Raw genomic sequence first — 21,237 nt, 5'->3', positions numbered from 1 at the left:
AATAAAAGATAATGTGTCTTGTTAATTGTGTTTGAGTTGTTTTTCTCTTCTACTTTTCTCAGCCAATCCAAGAGCATTTTTTCAAATATTAGCTTTGACTGCCACCTGGTGTACCATTGAGTAAATGCTTAAAATGAACTATTAATACCAAGAACACACTGTCAACACTTCACTTTGTTGCATGAAGAATGGAGACCTTGCAAAACAGCTGGATTTGCAAGACCACAACCATGTAAGACTCCGTCTTTCCAAGCTCAAAGTTATTTGTTTGTGCCCAAACTAATCAGCATCCCATGAGCAACTATTGACAGCTGTGAGTGTGGTCCAACTTAGCCTGTGATGGACAGATGGTTCATCCAATCACCTGCCAAGTATTTTTTTTAAAGTGCTTGTCTTTTCCAAAATGTTTTCAAATATGACGTACCCGATGATTAAGTTACAAGCGAGACAAGTTATGAAGTGTACCCCATAAAAAAATTTAAATAAGATTTTACCTTAACACATTCAATTACCTGTCTACACTAACACATTTGATCTAAAATGGTTGTGTTAAATTCAATGTACTCCTTCAGGATAAAGAAACAAATTATCAAAGCAAAAAGCTTTGGACAAGTTTCATAATGTAGGAAAGTTTATTACATTTATGCCTTATAAACATATGTACAGTCACATGAGTCGCTATGTCACAAATATAAATAATTCAGGCATGTTTTCAAGAACATACAATCTAGGAGCTGTAGAACAACGTGGAAAAGGGTGGTGTTGGCTTGTTACTGTAACAGAGTTTGCCATTTCTCAAGAAAGGCCATTATACACAGATTCCTGTGTAATCATGTTTGTCATTCCCCCAAAATTCTCAAAGGGATGCAGCAAAAGCACAAACTCAATAATTTTGTTCCCAACACTAGCACCCAACCCAATAAGCATCACTCAACTGTTGAAAAAAAAAATCTCAATAGAAGTGAGTGCGGAATACTGCAATCATTTGTGTGTATGTGACTACAGTGATGTCCATAAACCCATTTACAGAAGCAATATATACACTGAAATAAGGCACAGATGGAGAAGCACACAGAAAAACACAGAAGACTGGAGCTGGGGCCAGTCTGGTTTGGCACTGGAACGAAAAGACCAATGATAGCCAATTGCCAGGCATGCGTGTCCACTCCATTCTTCCTCGAACAATCTACTGAATTCTAATATTACCATCCCTGTTCATCAAAATGTTTTCAACCCAAAAAGAACATGTGAATGAGACTATCAGACATTTTAAATATTTTATAGGTGGAGCAAACCAGTAGTGCAGTGCTGAGAATAACATGAAGCTGAAGTACCATTCATACAGACATACAGATTCAAGAAAGGTGACAGAAATGGCTTTCCTCACACACCTACAAAATAAAGCTTGAATGGACATTGTTGAAAAAATTATAGTGTTATAGACCTTTGCACATGATATTCAATACCCCCAATACTGGTGATAAGGTTATTTTCCCATCAGGTTCGTAACCCATCAGCAAATACTTTGGTCACTGTTGACTAAGTGTTAAGATTGCAATGATGTATACATTGAGAAATACAAAATGTCCTAAAACAATTTGAATAGTACTTGAGGACTAAGTAGCCCTGATTACTTATTATTCCTTGATGATTTTTAAAAGAGGATGCAACACCATTTCGATACCATGAAAAAGTATATCTTGAAATACGATAGTTCTAAACAACCTGGACAAGATGAAGATGAATTGACAGGTGAAGGTGTGATTCACATAATCCAATGCAGAATATCTTCCAATCACACCTGTTTAAAAGTCATATAGTTTAACAAGAAGGCGTTGTTCCTTTGAGAATAATCCCCATATCTATACCATTCAAAAGGCCAAATACTTGAGGCACTTTCAAGAGTTTCAAGATCAGTCATCATTCATTTTTCAGGCATCAAAATTTTTTCATAATTAACAGTCCATGGGACCAATCCTCTTTAAGCATTACCTGGACCATCCAACACAGAACAAAAACAACCAAACAATGTCATAAAGCGCATCTTTCACATATTTGTTTCCTCACTTGTGGGGGCACAAGCATAGTATATTATCACAATCACACATTGGGGAAGGAGGGGGGTTTGCTGGTTTTCAGAGTTGGTCTTATCTCCCTTCCAAACAGTGAGGGCTCAATCGACCCCGTCAGGCCTGTCCATCAGCAGCATGCGTCTTCGTCCCCTTCCTCGTTCGTTTCCCGATACGAGCCCCTCAAGTCCAGACCCTCCGTTTGCAGCAAGGGGCATCACAACTTCCTGTTGTTCCAGGTCCCATCTGGCCCGTCCCCCTTCTGCTCCGCAGGCCGCTCGAGTGGCGAGTGGGAGTCCTGGGGGGACTTGTGGGCCTGTGGGGAGCGTGGGTCCAACAACGGAGGGGGTTTGTCTGGGTGTAAGGGCCGGTAGTGCTCGGGCCCCGCTGGGGCCTGGCCGGGCCTGTGCTCGGGCATCCTCCTGAAGTCCTGAGCATGACTTCCTCCGCTGCCCTGGTGGTAGTTAGGACGGAACTCGTCCGAACGTCTCCTTTTGGGGTCCGGGTGCCTGTAATGATAATCAAGATAAAAAAATGTACCTTTACATATTGTACTTTTTATTTAATTTACAATATATTTTTTATGGCATTGCTGCCTTTATGATTTTTTACAGAGATGGTGGCTTTGGAGAGGACAGGAAATGTGGGAAGAGAGAGAGGAGATGACATGCAATAAAGGGCCTGGGCTAGAGTCTAACACCAGGCCACCACTCAACCTACACAATGTGGGCATTAGTCCGGTGAGCCACTGGGGTGCCCCACCAACACGACTTTTAGCAAACCTACCAGCTTTCGATTCACACAAATTCCATCCTGTGAAATTAACATGGATGGGAAAACGGTAAGTAACTCGCCTGTCGTAATAGGTGCGATGACCTCTGTGATCTCGGTCATTGTCATACTGGTCGTACGGCCTCTTCCGGGGGGAGCTGCTGCTACGGTAACCGCCAGAGCTGCGATAGGAGTCTCCATGGGGACGACGGTCGCCATAGTGATGGTCCTTGTATCGTGGCTGGTCATACGGGTGATGCCGATCCCCTTGCCAGGACTGGTTGCTGTTTCCAGGATAACTGTATTTACGTTCTCTCTGCCAGTCTCCCCTATCTGTAACGAACGGACCAACACATGCATGTTTTTGGAATTAAATCAGTGCAGCTTCATGAGACATTTGACAAAAAAAATCTAAAAGGTTGTCTTTATCTCACCGTCATTTCCAAAGTGTCTCTTGCTGGCCTGGCTGTATGGTTCTCTGTGGTGTCCGTGCGGGCCTGGCCCAGAAGAGTGGGCCATGCCTGGGTGAGACTTGGAGGACGGCTGGGTCCCTGTAGACTCTCGACTGGAGCCCGAGGTCTCGGACCTGATGGGCTTCTTCCTACCCGAGGAGTCATCTTTCTTCCTCTGGTCCTTCTAGAAAAGGTCCCAGGACATGTAAAGATCAGTCCGTACGCCTCCAATGTTTACGTCTTAAACATCTAACTGCTTTAGTACTGAGGTAATATGAATACTAGCAGGGACAAACAGCTACTCACGTCTTCCTCGTGTGAACGCTTCTTCAGAGCCATTTTGTAAAGTTTGTGAAGTTTCCTCGCACCAAACTCTGTGAACTTGGACACAAAGATCCAGAGGTTCCTGAAGTGGACACAAGAACACACAATGGGGTTTCAAAACAGACATCAACCTCCCCTGAAAAATGACTAGTGCGTGTAGCTAGTTTCATCCACGGCTTACCGACGCCAGGTTTTGACGTCCTCCGGGTCGCTGTAGGACTTGAGGCACTCGGTGATGCGGTCTCCTATCTTCAGCAGGCACGTTCCTGTGTGCTGGAGCTGCTCCTGGACAGACAGGCCCTCGTCAGGCTTATCAAGCTGCTTTAGGGCCTTCTTGACTGGCCTCATGCGCTCCTTACACTGGGGGAAAACACAGTTTAACATGAAAATCTGTTTAACATCCTCCATTACCACATACATGAGTGAGGATGTCTGGGGCGACTCAAATGACGTTTGTAGATAATATTATGGTAGCTGTTATTATATTATTATTATATAATTAGTCTTGGACTTGCGGTCTCCATAGTGGATGTGTTTGAACAGCAGAGGAGAGTGTAAATAACTGACTATGCTGAAGGTCTCCTGGTCCAGCTCCTCGTCCTCCTCTCCGATAGGAATGGGGTCGTTCCCAGCAGTGATGTGTACTGGCCCCTGGGGTTTCTTCCCTTTGGCTCCTTTAGCCTGAAAGGGTAAAAACACAAAAACAACCTCAGAGCACTGCATGCAAACACCTCAAATACAATGACGCCCTGTTCAAACCCCTGTGATCCAGAAAAAAAATCTATGATTATCTTTACATTCATCTGCCAACAATGTCCAGAGACAAAGACCAGAAACAAAAAACTGCTCCTCACAATTGTTCCGAAACAGGAAAGGTTAGTAAGTGTGAAACGGTATACGTGCACGACAACGATATGTGGCGCTCGCAACGGAAAAATACCTTATCTTTTTTGCCCTTGGGACGCTTTTTGTCTTTGTCCCCTTCTTTCTCTTTTTTAGAAGTTCCCTGTTTTTCTTTGTTCTCTTTGTTATCCTTCTTCTTCTGTCTCTTCTTTGATGGAGATTTCTCTGCTCCGTCATCCTTTTAGACAAGGAAATGAACAAATAAATAAGCTGGAACCAGTCGCCGACCTTTAAATACAATTCTAATCATGTTGCTGACGGGTTCTACACCAGTGTACTACTATGGAATTCCACCGTCCTATACACTCACCTTCACCTCCCCTTCCTCTGAGGGGTTGTCTGACAGACAGGGGGAGGAGATGTCATTGCCCTGCTCATCTTTAGGGGCCTTGTTCTCCTTCTTCACTCTGGGCTTTCTTTTCTTCGCTTTGGTCTAGTTGTGTGTGTGTGGGGGGGGAGATTAAAAAGGTAAGTTAGCTTCATCCGTGCAAACTGTGATTCTCTCATCCTCCGTTCTGCGGGTCAGCGGGTTCACGACAAGAGGTTGTGTTTCTACTGACCTCCTCTCCTGATTTAGACTGATCCCGAGTGTCCGCCTCCTTCTTCAGCAGCTTGAGGAGGTAGTCTGCCCTGGCCTGGAGCTGCTTCCCCTGGGGCTTCTTGTTCGGGTCATCAGGGAGGATCTATGAAAACAAACCGGATGTTAAACAATTCACTCACTTCAACTGTCACGTTCACATATCCAGTGACGCCGTGAAAATTGACCTGTCTGTTCGTGCGTGTACCTTGTCGGCGAGTTTTAAGTCGGGGTCGGTCTTGATCAGGTCCCAGTTGCCGTAGCCGTGTTCGTAGATGCCCAGCAGGAGCTGCGTGTCGTCTTGTACCTCCCAGTCCACGTCAAAATGAGCCACTTTCACTCTGCAGGTCAACTGGAACCTGTGTCGAAGAAGATGGTCAAACTTCTTTTCTGCTCATATTTATGTTATTAGAAGGTTGTGTGATGCCTTAAATTCTAATCCACGCTGGTGGCCGGCTTACTTGCTCCTCTCGGCGGGATTGGCCGGTACAGCTTTGTGCAGTGGCTCAAACTCCTCCTCGTGCTGGATGATGGACTTGGCGTTGACCTGCACTCCCGAGATCTTGATGTTGATCCCTCGGCGCTTCCCAGGACCTTTGGCTGAAGGAGCAGACACAGACGTTTAGATAAAAATAAACAAAAACGACTGGCGCACAAACACGGAGAGGTCAATGTTCGCACCAAGGAAAGAAGCGGACACGCACCTTCGCTCGGGTTCTCTTTGAGGTGCTCCTCGTGTTCTTGCACTGCAGTCACACAGCTGCTGTGGATAAGCTCACCCAGTCTCTTCAGGTCCGCTATGGACTTGTCCACGAGCTCAGAGTCCCTGGCAACGCCCTCTAGTCTGTGAACAAAAGACTCTGTTACGGTATAAACAACGGACCAACAGTCAAAGGGCTCGCTTACTGACCCGACTTAAAAATGTATCGGTGGTAGCAGAGCGGTGAAGACCTTTCTAGAGGAGATCCGAACTTCTTGTATGCCTTGATGAAGCGTCGGATCTCGGCGTCGGTGAAACCTTCCACGTTGTTCTTGCGGGCTCTGGGCCGGCCCCTCTTCTTGGGCTTCTTGTCATCCTCGCTGTCGTCGGTCTCGCTCTCGGAGCCCGACGAGCGGTGTTTCAGCTTGGAGCCCACGTCACTGTCGCTGTCGTTGGCCTGCGCCTGGCAACAAGCAACACGAAACCTTCTGAGTTATTATGCAGGTATGAATATTCGTTCAAGCGCCACAAGGGATTTGGCGGATTTCCAGACGCTAATGATTCGTTAAGGAAACCTCTAAGGCGGTACATTAGGCACACATACACTACACGCACAGTAGCACCACAAGGGGGAATACACCCAGAGGAGTACTCATTAAAATACCATCAGACATCATACATGCAGAAAGCAGGAGAGGATGAGAGTGCATAGCTCACCACCCCCACCCCCAAGGGATCGTTACAGAGAGGTACCAGCACTGAAATGTGTGTAAGAGAGAGAGAAACAGAGAGAGGGAGAGAGAAACAGAGAAAATGAAAAGAAAGAGAGAAACAGAGAGAGCGAGAAAAAGAAAGAGCCCGAGAGAGAGAGAGAGAGAAACAGAGAGAGAGAAACCGGCATTAACATCCCTCACCCTCTTGTTGGAGCTCCTGCTGCGGGGCAGCATGTAGATGTCCTCCATCTCCCTCTGTTTCTCCTCCTCCTCCAGCCGACGCCTCTGGTCCTCGGGGATGATGTCGTCCCAGTCCTTTACGGCCCTCCCCTCTATCTCGGGGGCGCTCTCCTCCATGTTGGAGAAGTTGGCCACCTGTAGGGAGGAGAAGAGGGCAGTGTAGTCAAGTGAAGGGTCGTAGAGCTACAGGTGTTTTCAAACCAAAGGCCTCGCTGGAGATTGTACGATGAAGCTGTTAGCCTACCTTGAACTGAGAGAGGAGCTCGTCTGTGGCACTCGATCCCTGGTCACTTTCTCTTGTTTCAGCTAATCGCAAGATCTCATCAATATCCATCTCCTGGGAGGGCAAAAATGTTGTGGTCAAATAACAATTAGCTTCTGGAAGGATTTCGTTTTCAAGTGTCTTGGGTGACCCTTTTGTAAATCTATGCAAAACCTTAAAACTTCTACTTTCTGAGTATACCTGTGGTTCAGACTCCTCTCCTTCTGCCTCTTTGAAAAGATCTCCTGCTCCAAACTTCAGGATGGCAGTCAGTTCCTCTTTGTTGAATGGGTTAGAACTGTAAAGCAGGCATCAACAATAAGTGGCTGATAGACTGTTTACCAAAGGCTCCTTCAAAAGACAGAGTATTCAGTTGGTTTACACACTTTGAATTTCCAGAGTTGTTCTCTAGAACAGTTCGACCAGTGGTGTCCATTCTTTGGATGACAAGATGATCCAAAACCATCTTCTTCTTGGCTCGCTCAATAATGTCCTCTTCCACTGTTCCCTTAGTGACCAATCGATAGATGTTCACCTGAGCAGCAAGAGGGACATTTTCAATATTCTAACCATGGAAAAGAATATCAAGAATCACATGAACTCCATAGTAATTGCGAATCCTGGTTTTATTTGGGCCCTACCTGTTTTTTCTGGCCAATTCTGTGAGCTCTGGCCTGAGCCTGCAGATCATTCTGGGGGTTCCAGTCAGAGTCAAAGATCACCACTGTGTCCGCAGATGCCAAGTTAATCCCCAAACCTCCAGCTCTCGTAGAAAGCAGGAAACAGAAGTCCTGGAAAGTACAGGAGAAAAAAACCTTAATCACCACCAACCATCTTGAATCAACAACTCCAGACACACTTCATAAACACAGACAGCCAGTGAGACTCCTGTCAACTCCACTCTGACACAGATTTGGAGCTACAAAATTCCCACTTCCAATAATGCACATTTTCCATGCTCAGAACTGCCGTGTACAACATCTCATTCAATGAAAGACTGTCTGGCATACCTCAGATCCTTCAGCGTTAAAGTGGTCAAGGGCTTGTTTTCGGATTTCTCCCTTTATGGATCCGTCTAAGCGCTTGGGGGGAGGGGGAAAGCAAGACAAATCGTTACATCTTGGGAGAGTTTTCCAAGCTTCCACTCTTAAGGTTTCTTGTCGCACCACTGCATTAAACATGGTGTTATGGAATCCATGACCTCAATTACTGTCAAAGAGCATTGCAACGGTTCACCCATGCTTAGACACAAGTCTGTATACTAGCTGCCCCGTTTCTCTGGGTTCCTTCCAGTTCTCATAAAAAAATAACTCTCGGATAAAAATAACCAGATTTGTTACGAGCCTGCTTGGTTATGTCTGCTGCAACACTGAAACCTGATCATGTAAGGTGGCACCTAAGCCAAGCTTGCCACAGCCCTGTAAGCACCCTCATTATGAACGCAGTCACTTTTCACAGACAGGATATAATAGATGTAATGAGGACCTAAGAACAAGTGAAATATGGGAATGAGGCCATACAGGAGTGTTCTGAATCCCGTCTAGACTCCTCTGGGCTGGGGCTGGGGGTGGGGGGGACACTCACCTGGAATGGGTAGCGCTTCTGGGCCAGGTACTCTGCCAGAATATCCAACATGCGCACCATCTGGGAGAAGATGAGGACACGGTTCCCTCGCTCCCGGAGCCTGGTCAATAGCTTGTCCAGCAGCACCAGCTTCCCACTGCCCCTCACCAGGTTCTGCAGCACACACAGTAAGAGAGGTCGAAACAAGCAACCAGCCAAACACAGGTAACCAGAGTCAATACACACATAAAAATGTCCTCAGGCGGTAGCCTATGTTTTGCTCAAAGCTCTTGTCATCCGTTATCGCTCGCCTCTGCCAAGAGGCCTAGAGAGGTGCACCTCAAGCCGTTGAGAGAGACAGTCAGTCGTACCTGCAGGTGTTCCTTCTGTGTCTCGTTCTCCCCCTCCTCCGGCTGCTTGATCAGGAAACCGTGGTTGCAGCACTTCTTCAGCTCCATGATGATGTTCAGGAACCCGGAGGAGCTGCCTCGAGTGCCTTTGGAAAGCGCTCTGTAGTTCCTGGTGAGGATCCACCTGTCAGATGCAGCAGGAGCGAGACGACAAGGAGGAAGAGAGACAGAGAGGAAGCGTGCTTTAGATATGACACCAATCGTCAGCAGAGAAAGGCAGTCAGACGGAGAGCGAGATGGAGGGGTGATCTGGACAGGGTTTGGGCACGCACTTGTAGAACTGTTTCTGCTGGGCTGACATGTCCACGCGGAGGATCTGCTCCACCTTGGCAGGAAGGGACTTCTCCACATCCTTCTTGACGCGCCTCAGGAGGAAGGGCTCGAGGACCTTGTGGAGACTCTGGTAGCCGTTATCGCTCCCTTTCCCATGCTCATCGTCAAAGTCATCCCAACTTTCAAACCTGCAAACAAGAGCAGGAGAACACATGCAGTGTTGCTGTGACTTGAGGTGGCAAGCAAACGGAGATTGAGGGGGAGTTGTCAGTTGAAGGGAAACGAGAGAGCCCTACTTTTCAGGCATCAGGAAGTGCAGTAGGGACCACAGCTCTTTGAGAGAGTTCTGAAGAGGAGTGCCAGTGATGAGCAGCCTGTGGTTCGACCTGAAGTCCATGAGGGTCTTGTATAACAGCGAGTCATCGTTCTTCAGTCTATGGGCTTCGTCCACACCCAGAAAGGCCCAGTTGATGTTCCCCAAAACCCCCTGCAAGATAAGTCCGTTACAAATAAGACAAACTGAAAAAAGGGCGCAACAACGTAACATTTGAGGAATCACTTACTATAAAGTTATTGAAAAAAAAAAACAGAATATTCTGATGCCTTACCTTGTCTTTCAGTAAAATTTCATACGTGGTCAAAAGTGCATTGAACTTGATTCTTTTTGTCTGGTGGTTTACCCACTCGTAGTCGCGGATCTGGTTAAAACAGAAAAATATTGAAGATGAACATTTCGACGAGTCATCTTGGGAGCTGTCACAACAACTGCATGTTTGGTACGAGCAATGCTGCTTACTGATTTCCTACTCATAACATCTCCCAAGTAGACCACCACATTCATGTCAGGGGCCCAGGTTTCAAACTCCCTCTGCCAGGAGGTGAGTGTTGACAGGGGCACCACCACCAGGAAAGGCCCATACAGCTGGTGCTGGTGGAAAAGGTAAGACAGGAAGGAGATGGTCTGGATGGTCTTTCCAAGACCCATCTCATCGGCAAGGATAACACTGTTGCACCTGAGGAACACAATTACAGATTGGTCATACTGCATATGTATGTATATATGTAATGTATATGTATATCGTTTTTTTAATCTATAATACAACACAGTTAAAGTATTGCCGATTCTCAGGTTGTTACCTGCACCAGGAATGGGCCAGCCAGTTGAGTCCATCTAACTGGTAATCTCTCAGTACCAGGTTCTCATTTCCAATGTAAGTTGGTTGCTTTTTCAGTGCAACAAATCTAGGCCGTTGTTTCAACACCTGAGATTGACAATAGAGAACAACATTGCACCACGATTAGGACACAGCACTGCATGTTGCTCTGCATCTTATGAAGGGTATTGGTCAGGTGGCGCTCTGTTTTCAGAGCTCTGTCAGCATTTCCTGCTGACCACGTATTCACCTTGCACTCTTTGGAAGGGATTGTTTTGCTGGAGTCCCTGTTGCTGAAGTTATCTATGCAGTGCTGAAATTTCTTCTGAACTAGAGCTCCATCTTCCCAGCTGCACTCGGCGTACGGAAGGCCCATCCACTTACACAAGTATTCAGGTTCATCAGACGACGATGCCGTCTTGTGACTGTGCGCTATTCAGGATAGAAAAAGAGAGTGTGGAGAGTGAACATGGTTTAATGTGGGGGATCATCCAGTACATATAGCAGCAGTAAGCACACTTCCAACTTTATGGATTGGACCAACTTACATGGAAAATCAATGGACCCTGGCATCTTCCCTGTTTTAGTTGCTGTCCAGAAGAAAAAACAAAATTACAATTTTGCGCCTAAATATTTTGATATCAAATAATAAATATTTGATATTTTTATATATTTGATACCATTTCTTGTTAAAACTATTTAAACACTTCTGGCAATTGAAAATACGCTTTTACAAACTTTTTACAGTGTTCTTACCAATGATTCGCTCCACAATTTGGAACTGCTTATTCAAGTCTGTGGTCAGTTCCATCTGGCAGTTGTAATATTCAATATCCTCAGGAGATGCTTTTCTAAACCTATAGAAAATAACATGTGTCACTGGGTTTCAAACTGAGTACCAAAAGACTTCAACAAAACGACTGATCGGCACGGGTCTCAGTTCCTCACCATGCCTTCAACTCATCATTCTTCCTCTTGAAGTTCTCCAGTTTTTTGGTGCCCTTGACCTTCTGCTGAGTGAGAGAGTCAATGCTCTCCCAGGTGTTGTGAATGTAGGACCAGCCTTTCCATTTGATGAGGTAGTGGGTCTCACCCTCGTCTTTCTCTGGGTCAAAGTCTGCCCCTGGGTCCCCGTTGGCCTCCACAGCATACTGAGTAGTGGAAGCACCAGTCACTAACAGAAAAACAAACAGTGCAATGGTCAAAACATATGCAATAGGAAGATGAGGGCATTTCTTATACATGCCATAAGCTCTCTGTCTAGTAGACTTGTACTCTTAGTCTTTATTTCTAAGTGAGTAGTGATAAGATGCCATGTGGAGATTCACTACCTCCTTTCTTGCCGATCCTGATGTCCATGACCTTTTCTATGGTCTCACTGTCGTCATCTTGCTGCTCCTCAGCTACGTCCCCTACCATCTCTATCAGGTCATCAGAGTCTGTCTCAAAATCATTTTGATCCTCCTTATAACTGCAACACAAAACCAGCATGTGAGGGAGAATTAGCAAGTGATGAGGGCGCCTCAGTACGAAAAGTTTGAAGCAGTTTACAAAAGCAATTTGGTTCCTTGTGAAACCAAAAACCTGCGTTATTATCAATGCAAAATGTGATGGTGAGAAATTTAATGATTTCCCTCAAACAGTTAACTACAATATGGGGTCTGGGAAGCACCAGCATGTGTCACACTGTCACGTGTCCCACCTGACTTTTGCTGCCACTCTGCGACGGGTTTGTCTCTTTGGGGTGTCATCTTCATCCTCGTCGTCGTCATCGTCGTCGTCATCATCATCGTCATCTTCTTCAATGGATGACTCCTGTTTCCTGGTTTTCCTTCCTTTTTGAACCTGCTGCTTCTTCACGGGGGTTGATTTTGTCTGAGGCCTGTAAAATATCAAAACACAAGGACCAGCCCTTTCTATTAGGCAGGCTCCTTCGTTGTCTGTTTTTAAATCCAAACTTAAAACGCACTGATATGCACTAGCGTTTCCCACTACCTCTTGAGTTGTAATGTTACTTATTTTACTGTTATTGACTGTTGGTATTTTGTTTTTACTATGTGTTTTATGGTGTCTTCTTTGTGCTTTTGTTCGGCACCTTGGTCAGCCTTGCTGTGTTAAAAGTGTGCTTTATAAATAAAATGTACTTACTTACAAACAGGCCACCATCACACTTTAGAAACAACTGGAAAAGTTTTGTGCAATTGTCAATGTTTCTTAGCCTGACGTTGTCATACTCATAATTCTAGTCAGAATATGAGTCTGAAAACTCTCCGTTGGGCTGTGACTACGGGGCGTGTTTCAACCAAACTAGTAAAACAAATGCCTCTTCACTCAATTGGATAGACCTACAACCAATCAGAGCAACGTAATATGTTGTTTGTTGAAAACGAATTCAACCCAAGGGCTCTTTCGTGACGTTGTTGATTACGTTACTGTTGATCATCTGTCCATCATTGTAAAAAGCCCGTCCTGGCAATTTCATTGGTACGCCCACATTCTGGTTTTCTGTAGTTGTTCCCCAATATGAGACCCTCCAGACCCAACTTCCCGACCACATTTTTTTGTGGGCGGGGAGAAGTTGGGCTGGCAGCCAGGCTAAATGTTTCCCATCATTTAACTAAATTTCAGAAAGTTTTTTTGAAAGTGCTTTGGTTGTGGTACTGATATTTCTGAGGATCCCCAAAGTAATCTAATACTTATCCACATTTGCTCCCCGAAGCCAAAACACAGTGAAATTAAGACGACTGATCACACAATGAGAATGAAGTGAGTTGAGACAGACTAGACGAGCCATCTGAAGGCCAGCCTTCGCTACAGTCTTACCTTCTAGCAGGAAGACGTCTGGATCTAACTTTTTTTTCTTCTTGCTCACTGTCTGCACTGCTGGCATCCTCATCCTCCTCTTCATCATTTGAGTCATCATCTTTCCAGGTATTTCTTAACACAGAAATACCAACAGTTCACCTTCAAGGCCAATCGTTGGACTAAAGCATAAAATTGGAGTCCATCTATTATGCCGAATTTCATCATTACAGGCTTACTAATCACACTACCAAAGGTCACCACTAAAGTTGTCCGAGCTGCCTCAGTCTAGCCGGCTGAAACTCCCACAAATTTCAATTTGGAGCACAGACACCCAAATTTGAATGAACACAATGATAGGGAGCACATACAAACACAACACTACACAGAACAATTATTGTGGAACATGAGTGAATGATGGGATCTGAATAGTCAGACTGTATTATTGAAAAGCACTCAGATCCACAGAGCACTATAATATTTTGCGAGCAAGGAACTGTGTGTTCAAAGTCAGACAACTAAAATATCATATAAAACCTCTCATTTCAAATATATGCCATTTTGTTTGACCGAGTGCCAATACAGCAGCCAATATGTTGCCAGACTAGAAGCAATGTCAAATAAGATGGATTTAAGTGCTTGTAACACTCCCAAAGGAACCAAAAAAATGAAACTGAATAACCATGCAGAAGATGTTGTCTTACACATTGCTGCAGTCTCAATACTTACTCTTTCTTCTTCGATCGTGGTCCTTTTCGTTTGGGACTTCCACCTTCAGAATCACTGCTGCCCTAAAATGTGTATATATTTGATTAAATCTCAACTAAATGGTTATTGGAAGATATTTTCTCTATATTGTAGGGAAATATACACCGATCAGCCATGACATTATGAGCACTGACAGGTGAAGTGAATACCACGTATTGTCTTGCTATCATGGCACCTGTCAGTAGGTGGGATATAACAGGCATTGAAGTTCACATTTTGTACTCTATTAGTTAATGTGCAAGCGTGCAAGGGAAAATGGGCAAGCGTAAGGATTTGCGCAACTTTGACAAGGGCCAAATTGTGATAGCAAGATGACTAGGTCAGAGAATCTCCTAAACTGCAGCTTTTGTGGGGTGTTCCCAGTCTGCAGTGGTCGATACCTATCAAAAGCAATCCAAGGAAGGAAAAGCGATGAACCAGCAACAGGGTCATGGGCAAGACTCACTGATGCGCATGGGGAGCAAAAGCTGGCCCATGTGGTACGATCCAACAAACGAGCTATTGTAGCTCAAAATAGTTGAAAAAGTGAAGGCTGGTTATGAAAGAAAGGTGTCAGAACACAGTGCATCGCAGTTTGTTGCATATGGGGTGTCCATGCCGACCCCTGTCCACTGCCGAAAGCGCCTACAATGGACACGTGAGCATCAGAACTGGACCACTGAGCAATGGAAGGAAGTGGCCTCGTCTGATGAATCATTCTTTCCCCTTTTACATCACGCGGTGGGCCGGATGCATGCCGCTTACCTGGGGAACACATGGCGCCAGGATGCACTATGGGAAGAAGGCAAGCTGGTGGGGGCAGTGTGAAGCTTTGGGCAATGTTCTGCTGGGAAACCCCAGGTCCTGCCATTCATGTAGATGTTACTTTAATACACGTACCACCTACCTAAGTATTGTTGCAGACCATGTACACCCTTTCAAGGAAAGTATAGTACAGTATTCCCTGATGGCAGTATCATATTTCAGCAGGATAATGTGCCCTGCCACAAAGCAAATATGGCTAGCAATGGATTGAAAAACGAGTTCAAGGTGTTGACTTGGCCTCCATATTCCCCAGATAACAATCCAATCAACCATCTGTGGGATGTGCTGGACAAAGAAGTCCAATCCATGGAGGCCCCACCTCACAACTTACAGGAGTTAAAGGATCTGCTGCTAATATCTTGGTGCCAGATACCACAGTACACCTTCAGAGGTCTAGTGGACTCCATGCCTCAACAGTTCAAGGCTATTTTGGTAGCATAAGGGGGACCTACACAATATTAGGCAGGTGGTCATAATGTTATGGCTGATCAGTGTACTATGACACATTTTGATTTACTCCATGTCTCTTTGGTTTACAAATGTTTTACATCTTCTTTAACAAGAGGGTCAGGGTTATGTAGCTAACACCCATGCACTTATCCTGACATAGTTAAAGGGGATTTAAGATTCTGGAACGTATTGTGCCAAATGGTTATGAAAAACTGATTGTTTACAATCGTTGCTTACACATCAAAACCACTAGATGGTGCCACTTTATAATTGATCAATGTTTGAAACTGCAGTCTTTGCTGCACCACCAGATTCTCTTATTATATTGTCAGTCCAAGAACAATTATTATATGTTACTGTGGCTCCAATTTTGGTACGTTGCGTAGCTTGTGTTGTGAGTATGCCGATATGTAATCTTGGGAATTCTGAAATGGTACATTTGCATATCAACTCTATGATCGGTGTTAACGCCTGTTGATTTCCATAGAAGTCCCATCATGGACCTCTTACCCCAGCTCCGATATTGAGACGGGCAGGTTCTTGTCTGCTGCGACTTGAGCGCCTGACTCCGTAGACATCAGGATGTTCTTCCCACATCTGTAATCAGAACGCACCGTCACCAAACGGAACCACACTTCATAATTACTAATATTCTAAATGTACACAGAAATACTGTTAAACTATCATAACTGCATAACTGGCCATGTGATTTAGACTACAAGTGCCTAGATGGCCTGCAACATATGGAAATACGATTAATTCCAGGAAAGCAGTGGCCCATATCTTAATTAACTGGTTGGTAAGCCAGAAGTGACTTCTTCACCTTCTTTACATCTGCTAGATTGTCCTTCTTTCTAACTGGCTTGTCCTTCACATCAGTGGAATGTTGCTGGGACTTGGACCCTGTAGATTCACTCTCAGACTCCGAGTGGCTCTCAGATTCTGAGGAACTGTTGGAAGCAGAGTGGTGCGACGTTCTCCTCAGGCTGCCACGCTCACTCTCCGAGTGACTGCCTGATTCCGACCCTGAGTGGTTGGATTCTTCTGAAGCCGAGTGGCTACAGTATAAAAAAATGGTGCAGCAATTCAGACTTCCCCCTTTGATAGAGCTGGATAATGTTGTTTATGCATTTCAAATAAAAACAATAAAGAACAAAGCAAAGCTCTTAATTTTATATTCAGGAACATTCGATGGACAATTACTGGGACAATTAATGTATTCCTAAAGTGTACAGATTTGTGATATTTGCAGTCAATTTGACTGCAAGATTGAATTATTCTTATGTTAATGACAACACTTTGACAGCCCCACACATACTAAGGGGCTAAAGACAGGAAAAGCATTTAAGAATCAACCAAAGAATCAACAGACTGAATAATAAAAACATGAAGGATTGTGTCATTGTAGTTTAGGAATGATTCGCCCCATTGTGTGTGATACACTAATTATATATATATATATATATATATATAAAAAACATGACAACTTAAAACATTGCATTTGCAAAATGTATTGCATTTTCTCTCAAAACAATGTCAGAAAATAATTGGCAGTCGAGTAGTTCACTGATCCGATCTGGCTGTGAACAAATACAGTACCCATAACAGACACTGGAGGGTGCACACCACCTGGCATTTCAAAATAGATCCCATAAGGGACTGCCATATTGGTTAAAATTGACACACTACTCCCTATAGCATCTCAATAGCTATTTAAGCAATTTCAATGCATCTGTCATGATAAGTGTCTCTTTTGATTACGTTGTTTACACTCTCTTGCATAAATAAGACGAGCGTGAATCTTTTAAAGGAGACAACGGATAATTTCAAATTAAACAACAATAGTTGTATATGATACAAGCTTAAATATTATTTAACAGTGATATCAGCACCAGTTTGAAACCAAAAGAAATACATGTGTTTGCCATCTAGGTTATCCAGACAGACTTGTCTGCCTGTCGGAGATTGAGAATGCAGCTCCTGCTGACCAAGTACATAACCCATCTCCTTCCTGAGTGAGGTCACAAATGGGAGGGACTAAAACCTAAACTTAATTACTATAGGCTTGTGGGTTGCTAGGTGGAACGTTAGCCTATCCCAGCTCAAAGTACAAGCTTCTGACCTTTGAACCAACTTCCTGTTCCATCTTCCTGTAGTTCTGAGCACTTTCCAGCAGAAAGTCATACTAGCTTTGCAGCACAATGCAAGGGCCATTTTGTGTTTTTCTAAGTGACTTTCAGTACAATCTGTAAAATAGTGGCCTACATTGTTGAACCACTTCCTCTCATACTATTCAACTACTATGTGACTCTATAGTGATCACAAACAAAGGACAAACAGTGATACAGGACCTAATTTAGTGGTGCAGAACTTTCAGGATTGTGATAGGTTACTAAAATGGCTGCCATCTGCCCAGTCAGAGCACCCAGTCACAGCACCAATTACCTTTCAACATGCACTACATATAGAAATCAAGACTGAGGGCAAAGTGAAAATGTGACAATGCTGGTATGGGTTTGTGGCTTGTAACTCTAATCAGCTGCTGTGAACAGTTAGGAACAAAACTGTAGACTTGAATGCCTAAATTGTCATTTTACAGATTAACCATTTGCACTTACCATTTTTCAATTTACAGTCTGTTGATAATTGTCTGACTGTGCTGAAAAACGATGGCTCTTGGGTCACAATGTATTGTACTTTCTCAATGTGGCACCCAAATAATCTGATCACATGTATGAGGTCATAATAATTATTTAATCTTTATTGATAAAAATGCATGTTATTTCTGTTTTCACATTGAAAAAGTAGTTAATATTCTAAGTTTTAAGTAAAAAAAAAAAAAAAAAGATGCCAACCACTGCCAGGCACTTGTAGGAATGCTATGAAAACTGATAAAAATTGCCCCATCACAATTCACACTGTGTTGTCAGATAGTGGGAAAAGGAGAATCAAAAGATTGTGAGATAATGTTTTAGAACTCCATAGTAAGAATTGCTGACTTAACTCCAAACAAAGTATATTTAACTGAAAGGTGTAGGCAAGACATGTTTTATAAGTAGCCTAATAAGGCAACTATGCTGTGTATATCAACATACACAATGTTACTGTTAAACTTTGACAGTTTGCCACTTGGCTAGTAAAATCCCTATTTAATTTGTGGGTTTTTAGTGAATGATGCATCATATTTCAGTCTCCAAGCAACAAAGTCAATGTAATGGTCGTAAGTATATAGCCTAGTTATAATTAAACCTACAGGTTTTTGACAGATTAAAAGTCTCAAAACACATTGTGAAATACTTCACCCCCTATCCTAATCAAAGAAAATTCTGCCTATATCCTAGGTAACAAATCAGGAAATATGAATTACATAGTTTATATGAATAAGGATTGGAGGTTATGTCACCAAAATGCATCTGTAAACCTTTCTTCACTCTAAATTAAGGTATAAATGCCTCTTCCTAACTGTCCTTAGAAATGCATAATGTTTTATAAATGAAAATCTTTATCTTAACAGTAAAATAAGGATGAATTATGAAGCATGTTTAAAGCCCATGTATCAATTGGAAATGCCCTCATAACACATTGATAATCAATAGTATTTTTTTTTGTCTGGCGCCACATGTTTCTGATGATGAATGAAAATGAAAGTGGTATATCAAATGTTCCACAATAAAGTCAACATACTATAGTAAAATGGTGCAATGCAGCTGACTAATAAGACAAGGTCATATAGTACATGGTGGCAAAAACCAAAACAATTGTGATTTTGCAGTTGAACAAGGCAGGCCATGAAGATCAACTATTGTCATAACGATTGACAATGTACATTACATGGGCCTGAGAGATCAGTGTTAACTGTCAGAAATGCAGGGAAAATAAGGGTGTGGCTATTAAACACAACCAAGGTCATTGATATGAAACTGTTAAAAAATAATGTCATGTGTGTGTCCACAGGTGATCAACCAAGCTTGAAAATGTAAACAATCAAAACAATGTCAAAAAGGTTAAATATATAGAATCATACCTTGATGCATTGCTTTTAGTCGAACCTTCATCCTCTTGTTTTTTATTCTTGTTCTTCATCATTATTTGTCTTGAAACTTTGAATTGGTGACCTTATGTCCTGGTATTTACTGTAAAAAGTTAGAACAGGGATGAAGTCCCAAAAGCTTGTTTTTTTTCAGAGTGTAGTAAAAGCATTGACGTTGCGACATAGGGATTGGTAGATGCATTGTCTTTAAAGTATTATTTGAGACTTTTCAAATAAAAATAATGATAAACAAATGGCATGTCATGATTTGATTCGGTTAAAATCCAGTGATCCAGTGTTTCAATGATACCCACGTAACAAGCCACATGCATTAATTCTAACTGCGTCATCAGACAAAGAACTATGAAAACGTGATACAAAATTATAAATCACTCGAAAACAGCAGTAGTAAAATGTAAACATACCTATTCCATGTACAGTAAGGTATGATGCGATATTAGATTCACCACCGCTATATTACTTAAATACTAATTGTGAAAATATAACAAAATAAGGCTGAGCAAAAACGAAAAACTACTTTAAACAAATAGGAAAAAATATGTATTTGTTATTTAAAAAGACAGTTAATTCTACTACAGTGCGAGAGAGACGGTCAGGCTTGGGCTCCTCACGGAGCACACTATAAATGGAGGCGCGCCATGGCTGCCAACCCAGGGTAGAGAAAACAACGACTCGCGCATACGCTGACCAAAGACGTCCTTACACGACACAATATAGCACTAAATGGCGTAGAAATATGCTCTAACTGATTAAAACATGAATCGTTAACCTTTTTCGAATATTAATGTCAAAATAGCCCCCCTCCTGAGGGATTTCAGTGAAGAGAAAAAGCTTGACAAAAGCCCAATGAACAGCTCCACTTCCCAAGGCTCATCCGCCATCTAGAGCTCCTTCCTAGCTCTGAAAAGCTTTGCCTTTGATTGACGTTATTTCCATTTACCCCACACTCAGGTGATGCTGTATAGTCCCTCCCCCCTATATTTTGTATTAAAAAGGCTATCTTAAATCATGATGAATTTAAATGTATTTGTTTACTTTTTAGCTAATGAACATGACTGTACATGGAGTTATATCCACTCATGTTAAAAAGTCTTAGAATTGTATAATTGTGCACATTTCTTTAGATCTAGACATCATTTCCTGTTCAGACAGGAACTAGTTCTATAGAAGCCATTTTGAAGTGCCTTTGGCCCACTACAGACACAGCAATAAAAATATTTTGTCATCATTAAATACCTATTACAAAATATAGTGGTAGAAAAAAAAAGTTAATTAATTAATGTCCGCAACTGAACCAGTGCTTAACTTCGACACAGATGTTTTATTTTTATTTATTTTTATGTTATCCAGTCAAGAGCATTATTATGTGTAGGAAGCTTTTGGATATCGGCACTTTTGCCACTCGACCCTAAGGGTACGGCAACGGAAATACACATCTTGGAGGTCCTACAAAGGAGGTTACTGCTAAACAACACCAACCAGAAGTAGTTGATCCTTAAACTGAGAAACGTATCCAACAAAAACTCTTTTAGCTAGCTTACTGGCTACCATCCCATTTTAGCCATCAAAGAATCATTGTTTTAGGGAAGTACCTAAACCCTAAAAGCTTTCTGATTTGGTTTGATTAGCCCTCTAGGGGGTGGCAGAAAGAGTCCTCACATAAGATTGGAAGGTTACATGAAATACATTCTTAAATAGAAAAATTTAATTAAGTGTAAAAAATCCTTTGTCAAGACAAAATTGCTGCATAAACTTCATGAGTGAAAAACGTTTTTGTTTAACGCCGATAAAATGTCGAGTTCCTGCATACGAAAATATGAACAAAATCAGAAAAGTTAAATGTATGTGCATTTTATTCAACATTCTAATTGAAAATGTACAGAGAATTGAAATTGTATTTACAATTTTGATGCATTCAAGAAACGAGGAACATAGGTGTCAAAATATTTTT

General features: G+C 42.8%; 1 protein-coding gene across 3 annotated transcripts; it reads right to left on the bottom strand.

Annotated features, from left to right (window-relative positions):
* Positions 1–613: 613 nt before the first annotated feature.
* chd2 (chromodomain helicase DNA binding protein 2) lies at positions 614–20,204 on the bottom strand. 3 transcript variants are annotated; one of them, XM_084672499.1, is made up of 38 exons: positions 19,691–20,204; positions 19,260–19,368; positions 16,059–16,293; positions 15,746–15,832; positions 13,943–14,004; positions 13,235–13,348; positions 12,114–12,293; positions 11,743–11,882; positions 11,360–11,585; positions 11,168–11,268; positions 10,960–11,001; positions 10,662–10,843; positions 10,395–10,519; positions 10,054–10,270; positions 9,866–9,955; positions 9,554–9,744; positions 9,257–9,445; positions 8,946–9,108; positions 8,596–8,748; positions 8,022–8,093; positions 7,653–7,802; positions 7,398–7,546; positions 7,213–7,309; positions 6,994–7,086; positions 6,711–6,884; positions 6,048–6,259; positions 5,801–5,940; positions 5,558–5,696; positions 5,305–5,455; positions 5,080–5,202; positions 4,830–4,952; positions 4,557–4,697; positions 4,184–4,297; positions 3,798–3,976; positions 3,599–3,698; positions 3,275–3,476; positions 2,924–3,173; positions 614–2,578 (listed from the first exon to the last, which is right to left on the bottom strand). In XM_084672499.1, exons 2-38 carry the CDS (start codon positions 19,319–19,321, stop codon positions 2,287–2,289), a joined length of 5,460 nt encoding a protein of 1,819 aa, XP_084528625.1. In that variant the 5' UTR covers positions 19,322–19,368; positions 19,691–20,204; the 3' UTR covers positions 614–2,286. The 3 variants fall into 3 exon arrangements, with proteins under 3 accessions (XP_084528625.1, XP_084528626.1, XP_084528627.1); XM_084672500.1 differs by having other exon boundaries at positions 20,056–20,204; XM_084672501.1 differs by lacking the exon at positions 19,691–20,204 and having other exon boundaries at positions 19,260–19,637.
* Between the last annotated feature and the right edge of the window lie 1,033 nt (positions 20,205–21,237).

The sequence above is a fragment of the Hypomesus nipponensis genome, chromosome 14 (assembly GCF_054491055.1).
Source record: "Hypomesus nipponensis isolate SF chromosome 14, ASM5449105v1, whole genome shotgun sequence".
NCBI lineage: Eukaryota > Metazoa > Chordata > Actinopteri > Osmeriformes > Osmeridae > Hypomesus > Hypomesus nipponensis.
The sequence above is the reverse complement of the archived record's forward strand: the minus strand, read 5'-3'. Positions and strand labels throughout refer to the sequence as shown.